The sequence below is a fragment of the Merops nubicus genome, unplaced genomic scaffold (assembly GCF_000691845.1).
Source record: "Merops nubicus isolate BGI_N331 unplaced genomic scaffold, ASM69184v1 scaffold8695, whole genome shotgun sequence".
NCBI classification, from domain to species: Eukaryota; Metazoa; Chordata; class Aves; order Coraciiformes; family Meropidae; genus Merops; species Merops nubicus.
The window spans coordinates 1-12,005 of record NW_008607567.1 but is presented as its reverse complement, the minus strand read 5'-3'; the positions used below and the strand labels follow the sequence as shown (position 1 = coordinate 12,005).

The following is a 12,005-nucleotide window of genomic DNA, read 5'->3' as shown; positions in this document are numbered from 1 at the left end:
CTTTCATAAACTGACCTTCCCTCCCACGGCAATATTTTATTGATATAGCATTTCAAAGGCTGGCTTGAACAGGAGTCCAAATCTATTCCCCTACAGGGAACGTTATTTAACAGCATCCCTCTCTTCTCAAGGACTCAACTTGTGCTAATCCTGCATTTTGTACCATCTAGTATGACATACAGAGAGCATGTCTAAACAATATTTGTACATCTAAGACCTACAGACAACATGTCCTTGCTGCAGCAAAGCGTATCTGATTTCTGAACCCACTGTAACTCTCTACCTTAACTAGACACCACAAGAAAGGAAAAAAAGAATTTAAAAAATAATCTTGGACAGATTAGTTACTGTGCTACAGTAAAACAAACAATAATCCCTTGGGTATTTGAGACAAATTGCTGCATAAATATTTTAAAGACAGAACGGTATAAAGTAAAAAAGGAAAAGAAAAATTGCTGATTTCACTGTATAATATATATAATCATATATACAATACTATATAATACAGTATATATGTAAATAAACAAGGGATCTGTGCAAAAAGAGCCAGTAGACACTTTAGGGAAAAAAAAAAAAAACAACACAAAAAAAACCCACAAACCAACAAAAAAACAAACCAAAAACAAACAAAGAAACAAACAAAAACAACCCACACCTTAAATAGATATCACAAAAATTATCATCTGGAAATCATTCAGAACTTGCTTCAATCCAAAGGCAGTCACTTTCTGTAAGCTGTGGTTACGGGGAAGAGCAACACATTAGAGGGGCAAAGCAGGTAAGCAAAACCCTGATGGAGACGATGTGCTGGGGGAGGACACACACGCACACTGCTCTCCAGCTCCAAAGCTGGGGAGGAGCAAATGCCTGGGGTCACTGCAGGAACATCAGTGGAGAAGGGAGGAAAAGAGGCAAAGATGCAGCTTTTATATAGTATGGAAAAAACTACATTATAGAAAATTAATTCATTACCTACTTTGGAAGAAAAACACTCTAAGGAATATTTTGAATGTATATGAAATGGAGAAGCTAACTATGTGACAGTCTTTCAGTAATACACAAAACAATTTCAAAATCCTCACAGAGCTGGGCTTCTAATGAATAAATTTACTTCTATGTAAACAATTTCTCACCTCTAAAAACTAGGAAAGCCAGCTTTTCTTCTGGTGTCAAAGGTGAAAAGGTTATTATCAGACACAAATCTGTTTTATTTGGAGCAGTAAATGGAAGAACCCTTTGAATGTAGTCGAATGGGTTATATGACCTCACACCATCAGTGGGATTCTTATGGGAAGCTTAAAACTTCAGCCTCTTTCAATGGCACAAAGCAAGAGTAATTGTACAAATTAAGAGAAACCAAATTGGTTTACCTTGGTTGCACTAAAGAAGATGTAGCCAAGAAGAAAAACCAACACGTGAAGCTGTAATTTACTTCTCCTGTCTTCATCACAGAAGGAAATAACATTCTAATTTTTTTTTTTCAAATTTTGCAGAGGGTGTATTGAACCTGATATCTTCAGTGTTCAGTAGAAGTCTCCAGCAAGTCTCTGGAGAACTGTAAAGTTTCCACCCTGTAACTGTAAACTTGCGTTAAGTAACTGTAACTTACCTATGCAGGGTAACTGTAAAGTATCACCCTGCCTAGCCCTGGCTGGACTGGGTGCTGGCAGAGAACTGGCATGGCACAGCTTTGCTCTGAGACAAACTCCTGTGCACTTCACTTTGCAGGATTAATTCAGGCTCCAGGTCTCCCCAGCCACATGGGATGGGATGTGTCCTGGGTTAGCAGTGCTACCCAACATGACTTATAACTTTTCACTTGGTCTGGTAGTTCCAACACCTTGCAGATCAGGAACAAGCGGCCTTGTAGCAATGCTCTAACCCCCTGCCACAAGTCATTCACCCCCCAGACAAGAAAATATTGCCTGTAATCTACCAAACATGGTCAAAGAGATTCGTGGCGTTGCACTGCAAAATATACCCTGGACAAAAGGCGCAGTAACGTGCAAACTCTACGATGCAGAGGCTGATACAACAAATACTAGTCACCATGTAGCTCTGTAGCTTCAGGTAGAGTGGCAGATTTGGCTGAAGTATATTGCACTTACAGTCTGTTCACCAGAGCAATAAACGCATTACAATACCACCCTCTTTCACCAAGTAATTTTTTTTGTTCTTCAGCAACAAACCAGGCATATTCATATTTTTATACAACAAATGAGATACTGACCTCATCAGGACTGGAGGCCTGGTACACTCTGCAGGAGTCCTCATAGTGTCTCTCGGCCTCAGCCTGGTCGGTCACGCCGTTGGACTCGTACACTGGGGTGACGTTGTGGCAGAGGGCGATCGCCTTCACAGCCTCGTGTACACGGCTGCTCATGCTCTTGCGCACCTTCGTGGCTAAGGTGAGGCCCTTCACAGCAGGTGTGTCCTGAGATTGCTTATAAACAAGAAAGCAGAATAAAGTGTTATTGTAGGAAAAAAACCCTTAAGTTCTTACTTCTGTGAGAAGCAGCTGTGCAAACTCTTAGGTCTTTAGGAATGAGATGCACTTGCCGTACACCTTAACTCAGATCACTACTAAGAACACACCTCGGTGTAATGCAGGTTCTTTACCATTGGTACTGGTGGAGTAAAATGCTCCAAAAGATTTTAGAACAGTATGCTGATCCAAACACCAACTGGTGAAAGACCAAAGTTTGAGGGCCCACTGAAACCACTTTCTGCTCCATATAATACAGTGGCCTTGAAAATTTAGAGCAAATTTGGTTTCACATGAAAGAGAATATAACTGCCAAAAAGAGAAAACAGATGACTCCCATGGACCTAGAAAATCTTAATTACATTCATTTAATTTTTAATACTATTTTTAGTATCAGAATGGGAGTCTTCATATAATTGCACAATTACTAAATTACCCCGGTTGAAGAAGGGATGCACAGTGATCTAGTTTCCTGCTCTGTTAACCTTTAGTGTCAAGAGGACAAGAGTTTCACTTCCAGGTCAAAGGCCACAACATGGTAAAAAAGACTTAAGAACTACAGTTCAAAATGAATGCCAGCAAATGCTTCTCATTATAAGGAACCTCACTTGGTAATTGTAAAGGTTTTATGAGACATATCCTTCACCAGTGTGATTCCATGAGCTATTTTCCACACTAACGATTAGGACACGCATGATCTTCAAATTTAATATTGCTGCTCATCAGCACTGTTTCAACAGGCTTTAACAAAATCAAACAACAGCAAACCCTCAGCTGAAGTGACATTAAAGATTCGATTGACACAAAGCACTAGTCACATACTGGACTAGTCAGTCACTAGTCAGTTATTGACAAGTATTGAATACTTTGGCAAATAATTAACCAATAGTCAAGTTTTCTCCGAGATCAAGTACAAAATGAGGGCAAATAGATCTGAATTCTGTTTTTTTGGTTTGGTTTGAATTTTTTAAAGTACAGTCATTTAAGGATCTCAACACCAAGAGAAGAACCAGATGCTAGGAAGTCTGTGAAAGCAGCGGAGGGAGAAAGAGATGTCTAGAGGAACTGCAAGTTACCCGAGACATATGCCAGTAAAATAGATACTCAAAATATCGGGTATTTATCAACTGTCATATGTTTAGTTAAAAGCACATTGTAGCCTGACAGTCTGCCCAGGGAAGAGCTACACCACCAGACAACCACTGAGGTAAAGCAAACCTGCTGTGCATCTTTACCAAAACCTCAAAATAAAGATCCCATTGACAGTACATGGTGCCTTTTCCCAGGCAAGAATGCTGGCTCCATGTTTCACTTTGGGGGGGGGTATAGAAAGCAAACTTCAGTCTAAAATCCCTAGAGCAAAGCAAAACCAACGTGATGTGAAAAACCCAGTTCACTGCAGTGGATGTGCATGCTCAAGGAAACACATGGGCACTTAAAAAAATTACTTTTGTGGTTTCTGTAGCAGTTAAGCAATTCCACAAGTACTCAGAAATGAAAATGCTTGACATATGACAGGGGAGCAGTTACCCATCACTAATGTCTGCCAATTGCAACACTGGAATCACATTTTACAGAAGAAAAGAATCTAATTGTTGCTAAGTCACAAAAAACTTATTTCTAGCTGCAGTTGAAAGAATGGTTATTAACAGAAAATGAAGAATAATGCTTCCATGATTACATCATCAGTGACAATTCTTAAATAAGTATCACTCAGAGGGGTGGAACATCAGCCATTGATGGTTGATCTTTTCTAAAGGCAGTAATATCCTGAAGTAAAACCTCATCCCTTGTTTTACAAAGGAAATGCATGCATCTATATGAAGTTTCAATTAATAAGCATCTTGTTTATTTGAACATGCTAAGAAACACAGTTTGTTGACCCAGACAAGTCAGACAGCATTGCCTGGTTATCATGCAAAAGTGAAATAAAAGTCTAAGCATAGAAATGAGGGCCTTTTAAATGCTGGCTCATTCCATGACACAGAAAGAGGAATGCAAGGGAGAGACTTCCCAAAACAGGATTTTCCTGTTCTATACTTTACATGTTGACTTTGCTGCCTTCTTTAGGCGTAGATAGTTCTCAGAGCAGATGTCAGTTATGCACCACATAACTAGTGCATCAGTGAAACAATTTAACTTTTACCATATTCTTTTTTAACCATCAGGCTTAAAGCAGTGATAATGGTGCACAGCCCTCTGTTACTGCTTACTGAGTACTGATTTCTTTCATTACTGCCTCAGCACACAGCATTTCAAACAGCAACTTAACCCACTAAACATCACCCAGTGCCAATTTTTCAATGAAGCTGTGTTTGAGGTAAGTGGTGAATACCTAAATAAAAGTATGTTATTTTACAGTCAGACCTCAGCCAGACACAGAGTTATGCTTCCAGATCTGTGTATGTGCTGTGGCAGTTAAAGACTGGTGGATATCAAACGATCTACAAATGTAATAATCAATAATGATAACATTTATGTATGAAGCATCCAATGACCTTCACACTTTTCCAAAAAGTAATAGTTAACAAGCTGATCCCTGCTATATTAATTCATCATTAGCCCAGTGACCAGGAAAACCGTTTTATGAACAATTTAATTCTACCTGTGTGTATATACTGAATATATGACTCTGCACTTCATCCATGGAGTCCAGACCATAAGCTACCGTTCCCAGGTGAAGTCGCTTGAAGACCATCTCATTCTGTGTAAGAGTTCCTGGAACAGAAGCAACACCAGACATGGTGGAACCAACAAACCTATTACCCAGCACACGTTCTCATCCTTGCTGTACCCAAAATTGAAGAGAAACTGTCCAGAAGCTGAGTCACTCACTGCATCAGGCTCTCAAAACAGGCTGAGGCCAGCAAAATAGACAATATTAACAAATCTGAGGGTTAACTCTCCCAGGAAGTAGTGGTGCACAGTACTATGCCAGTAAATAAGAATGAGATTCACCCCAAAGTCAATGCTAGCAAGAGCTGCAAGCATAATTCTGGTCCTGTTGGAACCAAAGAAAACTGGAAACAACTTCAGTGAGATCAGGATTTTAAGTCAGACCGAGCTTTTAATTGCAGCTTAGGTCTTCTGAATTCAAGCTCAAATTCAGAAGTGTAAGGACTGCAGCAGACAGAGTGATAGTACATTCCTGCCTACATATGTAAGCCATCTTCATCTGGCTCTGAACACTAACTTCAAAAGCTGTTTTTTATTTTATTTTTACCCTCAGCTTTTGGTTTCATAGCACACTAAGTGTTCTTAAATAATATTATAGCACTCTATTCCTGTCATATCTTATTTATTTAGTAACTGCGTTCAAAACAAAACAAAGCAATTTTTTTTTCCAAGAACTGATTAAATCATATTTTCAAAGTGACAGAAAATGTGTATTTCTTCTAGTCCAAAGAAATCTTACATTATACCCTCTGGTTGGCCAAAAATGTAAAAAAATCCAAACAACAATATACCATGACTCTAAATTGTTATTTTCTAAATAGATACCTGTTTTGTCAGTAAGCAGATAGGATATCCTCCCCAGCTGCTCAGGAATGGTGCTGGACCGAACCACAGTCCCAGGGATTTTGGAATCTCTGCGGATCACCCAGCTGTAGACAATTTTCCCCATGTCCAGATTCACACGTAAACTATGCAGGAGGAAGAGGAACAAGAGGAGGTATCACCAGTTACTCTTTGGGAAAAATCATCGTGAACTGCCACGGAGCAATGAAAGGACAAGTATGTTAAAAGCCAGTGGTCAGGGGGCAAAAGGAGAGGACTGTGCGTTGCTCCAGTGTTACTGTAATTCAAAGCCAGATGATAAAATGTGTTAAGAAGAACAGACAAAATTTGAGAAGACAGACACAGACAAGTAAGGACAGCATGACTGATATGTGGACAGCAGGTGAAAAATGGAACTGAAATGAATCCCAGACCTACACCGAAAGTAACAATCTACTTATTAATATAGTTATTAAAGTTTCAGTTCTCTCTAAGAGGCAGCTGGGTCCTATTACACTACATGCTGTATACATAACCTTCCTTTTCCAGTTTTCACTCTGCTCTTATCAAAGTAACCAGGTAGTCCAAACACTGAGAGAAGGAGCCTTAAATGACTAATCCAGAGCTTGAGTTAGTGAATGGGTGAATATGTTGAACAAATTCAGCAGAAAAAACAAAGCAATTTTTATGTTTAAACAGTAATTTGATTTCTATTTCTAGATTTGCTTAGCTGTCACATGAGGAAGAGATAAGAGTTTATGTGCTTGTTCATACTAGAAGCATGAAGTAGGACACAAAGCAAGCAGTATTTTGCTGGGAAGAGTTAGCAATTGCCTTACCTAATGGGAATGATGTTTGAAAACAGAAGGAGAAATCTGATGATCTGAAGATACCAACGGCCAGCGAAATGCTGAAGGGCCACCATGACAAGTGAGACCACCACAAGAGCTCCAAATAGGATCTTGGTAAGACAGTTCACTTCCAAATCAAAAAGACCAATCTAAAGAAATAAAACAGACATTTTGAACACACAAATGAAGATGTTAGCTCAACATAATATTCACAAAAAGAATGAAATGCTGCAAAGAGCCATTCACCACTAGTCAATTTCTCTTTTTAAATATTAAAAACATATTTAAATTTATAAACAATACTGTCACCAGCTTATTAAATAAGACTTTCACCCTTTGGAAGCTCAGCAATGCTTGAAGAGGTGCAAAAGGACTCATGCTGCCAAGAGCTGCATGATAGAAACCTCCCTGCACCTTGTCTTAGCTTTAGTGCAATAGAAAAACATAGCAAAACAAGCTTTCCTATTCTAACTGGAACTATCTCATTATAACCATATAAAACTGTACTTTTGCCAATCTTAAAGATAAGTGAAAAGACACATCTGTAACAGGATCAAAAACAATCTAGAAATAGGTTCTGCTGTGGTATCTTAGGCTGGAAGATATGAATCATTCCTATGAGGTTGTCCCTATAGTGTGTACACAGAGCATTTGGAAGGCTTTTCTTTAAAAAATTATTACTTTCTGCTCCTTTTTATTTATTACAGGACTGTTTTCTAACCATACCTTACTTCTTGGGTTTGAAGTATTCATCACACTGCGCAGTTCCCTTCCAGTGTAGAGGACAACTCCCACAACAGTACCTAAACAAAGCAGAGCCTGCATCAGCTGAAGAAAAACAACCTCCCCTTCTTTCCTTTTGAATGTAAACACTTGATGGAATCAAAGGCTTAGTAGTTGGGAAGGATTTTTACCAGGTTAATTTCAGAAGCAATACCAACCAGAAGTTAAAAAAGCAGTACCTGAAACACAAAACCTTTGAAAACATGGACTTGGAACAGAAAACATCCCAGAAAAAGTCAGTTAATCTTCACGCAGCCCATTTTGTTGAACTTGATACAGCATCACAAACTGTATCAACTAATGTGCATGTAAAGAGAATCCAACTGCTTGCCTCTCAACTTTCTGTGAGCCCATTTTGATGTCAGTTGTCTCTTCCCAATATAAATAGAAGTTGCTAAAGATGGAGGATTTCTTGGTTTTCCTCCTACCACTTTGAATCCCACTCAGGTGTAAGCTTGCCTTACACCAGATAGTAGTCCTTCACTGTCAAAAATCAGTGCTCTGAGCTACAGTTTGTCTTTATTAATGAAGGTTGCCACAATCACAGTAAATCCAATGAATTCCAACAGCTTTCAAAGAGAGAATTACCTTATTTTAACATCTACAATTTAAGTATTTGTGTCTAATTGCTGTTCCCACTGGAAGGGGAATCATACCAACTCCTACCTCACTGTAACAGATGGAGCTGCTGGGAGCCTATCAGTGTATTTTAATGCCATGTCCCACAGTTGCTAAAGAGCTGAGAGAACAAAGTTCTCCTTTTTCTTCTCACAAAAACATAATACAGCTTAGCACCACAAATGACTGGTTTTCTACAGATTTCTCTTAACGATTTTGCAGAAAGCTATAAAGAAAAAGCTATCTACCATCAAGACTTTAAAAGCTGCTATTGCCAAAGTCTAATTTTTTACTAGAAAATTTTAGAGGTCTGTAAAAACGGAGAACAACAACATTAACAAAAAAAGCACTGCTGCAAATACATTGCCATTTTATACTCTGCTATTCCCCTGCTGCTGTTAATGATCAAAGTTCACAAGCTGTGAGTGAATTATTTTTAAATAGTGAGTCAAAAGAGGTGGTTTCTACAAATATGCTGGGAAACATTCCTTGGAAAAAAAAAAATACAAAACCCCCAAAAAAAAGCAACACACAAAAAACCCAAAAACAACCAAAAAAATCACTGGAGCCAGATGGCAGGTGGTGGCAAGATCATCACAATTCAAATCAGCAGATGGTACAGCTACTCCAAATCAACCACAAACAGTCAGAGTCAGACCTGTTCCTCCCAGAGCAGATGGAGAAAGCCACATAGCTCCACTTCATCTTACAAGCAAAGGCTGCTCCAGTGAGAGGGCATCACCACCACCTGACAGCTTTCACTTACAGAGGTAAAAAGAATAATATCCCCATTTTTTCTTAACAGAAATAACCTATAACATGCTATTTATTGTTGTCATAGAAGAAATAAAAATGAGTCTTATATTGATCAAGTCAATCAAAATGAGTGGGAAATCCTGCCAGGGCTAGAAAACAGCTTGAAGGCACACTGGTATGTATAAAAAGAGTATTTTATGGACACTGAAAACAGACTATATTGAATAAACCACTTGAAATAATAGGAATAACATTTGCCAATGTTTTCATCAACGGAACTCAGAAAGATGTCTGTCTACAAATAACTTATTCAGAAAGGAGGACTGGATTAAAGCAGTAAGATCATTTGAGCAGAGTGGAAGTCATTGCACTCCTTGACGCAGATGCCAGTATCACCCAGGGCTTCCAACCAGCACTGCAGGTGGAGCAGAGCATGCACTGTGCCCTTCTTTGGGGAAAACTGTCTACACCCACGTGTAAACTACACACAGCTGAGTGTACAGCAGAGAAAAAGTTTTTTACTCTCAGCAGGCACTGGCTGTGAGTGTGCTGAGAGCAGCAGAGCATTTCTCCATGACTTTGGTAGGACCCTTTACCATAACACACCTCTGTGTCAGGCTCAGCCACAGCAGTGTGAGATCTGCTATGGTTTAAGAGCTGGTACAATTTAAAGCTTCAATACAAGAGCAAGCAAAGCCCCCCTGAGAAGGGGGGACAGGACAGCATCACACAAAAAATGGCTTTCTGTTCCTCCATCTATTCTGTTCAAAAGGAAGATGACCTGAGACTCATGCATCAAGCACCCTGATGGGTATGTGAAGCTGCCAGGCTGACTACACGTCTGCACTTAAGAGGGTAGGAAGGCAGGTTACCTACTGCATGAGAACTACTGATCTGTAAACATAATTTACTTGGTTAAATTGTATGTGAACTAGTTTTTTTTTTTTATGATCCCTTGGTCACAGCACTGCGACAACACTGTGATACATTTCAAAGAGTCAGAGCAGGATTAGATAGATACAGGACTAAAATTTATTCACTGCTTTCTCCTTTTAAAAGGGCAGTCTTTTCAAGGGTTTAGAAAAGATCTTTTAATCTCAGGCATTGTGAAGCTTATCATAGATATATATAAACCAAAATCTGTCAAATGATTAATTTTTTTTCTTTTTTGAAAGTATGTAAGACATACTCAATGGAAGCACTTACCTGGAAATCTTTCATCTTAGCTTCTGTTACCAGAACCTATTTGCCACCATTTCTGTTACAGATTAGGATGTCAATGTGGAGAGCAATTAAGTGCTATTCTGGTCCTAGATGCTAAAGAAGTGCCCAAAGGCCACTTCAATTCTTTCTCATCTAGGAATGTCCAAGGGGCAATTAGACGTCAGCTCAGCTCCCCAGAGGTGTTAAGACAAGTGAGAAACCTCATTTCAACTGCTAATTTCTCCAGCTGACAGATTATTATTCCATTACAAACAGACCTTTAAAAATTGTTAACATATTCCCTTAAAAAAAAAAATAAATATATATTTATACATGCCTCCATCTTACCTGATGCAATCACTGTGCTGGCCCATAGGGTGTTTTCTATGCTTAAACTTTCATTCACTGGAGGGTCACTGTCCTCCTGCAACAGGATAAAAACAAACAAACAACTTGTCAGTAGTGTGAAAGGTCAGTGGATGACAGTTACACAGAAGTGTTTGAAGAGTGACACTATGAATGTTGGTAGAGGGCTTCTTGATAAGATGGAGGATTTTCATAAACCCAGATGAATCTCTGGGTGGGTTAAGAACATGAGCACTTTGTTTCAGTGGAGCAGGAGGGTTGAGAGAAAAAGAAAAAAAGAAGAATCTCTTCAGATACCTCTGCCTCCTAATTCCTCCAGGAACCATAAATGAGAAAGGGATTTGTCAGCAGCACTCCAGGGACTACAGGAAAACGTTCTGTCACTTGGCTCATGCAGATTAATAGCATTTCTCCTGCTGCTGCAAGAACTCACTGAAAACCTGTTTGGACTGCTCAGTGATGCCTGGGAAGTTGCCCAATATGCACCAGAGAAGAGTTACAACAAAGCACAATTCCTCTTAAGCAACAAAAGATTAATTCTACACAAGTATACTCTTGCACAAGAAGGTAAATGAAACTCTTTGCAGGTTTTATACAAGAACTGCCTCCCCAAGCCACTCAAACTCCTCTTCTATGTCAGCACTATCAAACCAGATTATATTGTGCCACATAAAAGGGCAAAACCTACAATTTTGAAGCGAAATACCATCAGAGATTGTATTAAATACCAAATACCATTACAGCTAAAAAGCTGTAACTGCCTCCTATGGGTTACGAAACCATTTGTTCTCTGAAAGTTCCCCAAGGGTACTTAGATGAATCTCTCAAAATTTTCATAATCCTGCTGGGAGGAAAAATCCCCAACCTTTTGCCACAAGCAGGGCAAATGCATCTTCCCAACAAGTCAAAAGACTTATATGTTTTTAACGGTGATATTTCACAGTGGCTCTGAGCTGCTGCTCTCTGAAGTAAGGGGCAGATAAAACTGAGTTCACATAGGTTGCATGCAATTGAAGGCAAAACCCCAACTCAGGTAAAATTAAGACTGCTACTGCCTGATGTAGCTAAGATCCTCTGTCTTTTCCCAATTTAAGGATTTTAATATCACACAGCCCACGGTAGTCTAGATTTCCTTCTGAACAGGCACCATGAATTTGTAACTACCAGTCTGAATATTTCATCTACCATCAACCAGCATCTAAATGTTCAGATTTAATACCTTCAGAGTAAGGTCCTTCCTTAATCCCAAACAGCCTATGACATTGTCTTGAAGTCAAAGCTCCAATAACTATACTTTTATTTTGGTTTTATTTAATGGATTTTATGAAAAGGAAAAAAAAAAAAGGAAGAAAGAAGACGCAACAAACAACAAGACAGACTTTAATATTTCTCCTGAAAAACTCTGGCATCCTGGTAGCATTCAGCAAGTTTGCATAGAAAAAAAA

General features: G+C 39.0%; 1 protein-coding gene across 1 annotated transcript in view; it reads right to left on the bottom strand.

The window, feature by feature from the left end:
* ATP9A (ATPase, class II, type 9A) overlaps nucleotides 1-10,618 on the bottom strand; it is a gene marked incomplete at its 5' end in the record, with an annotated part of 32,963 nt that extends 22,345 nt beyond the window's left edge. The window contains 6 exons of the mRNA XM_008939982.1: nucleotides 2,231-2,443; nucleotides 5,091-5,203; nucleotides 5,987-6,129; nucleotides 6,823-6,983; nucleotides 7,561-7,637; nucleotides 10,543-10,618. Coding sequence (XP_008938230.1) covers nucleotides 2,231-2,443; nucleotides 5,091-5,203; nucleotides 5,987-6,129; nucleotides 6,823-6,983; nucleotides 7,561-7,637; nucleotides 10,543-10,618 — 783 coding nt within the window. The remainder of the gene's footprint in view (nucleotides 1-2,230; nucleotides 2,444-5,090; nucleotides 5,204-5,986; nucleotides 6,130-6,822; nucleotides 6,984-7,560; nucleotides 7,638-10,542) is intronic.
* Between the last annotated feature and the right edge of the window lie 1,387 nt (nucleotides 10,619-12,005).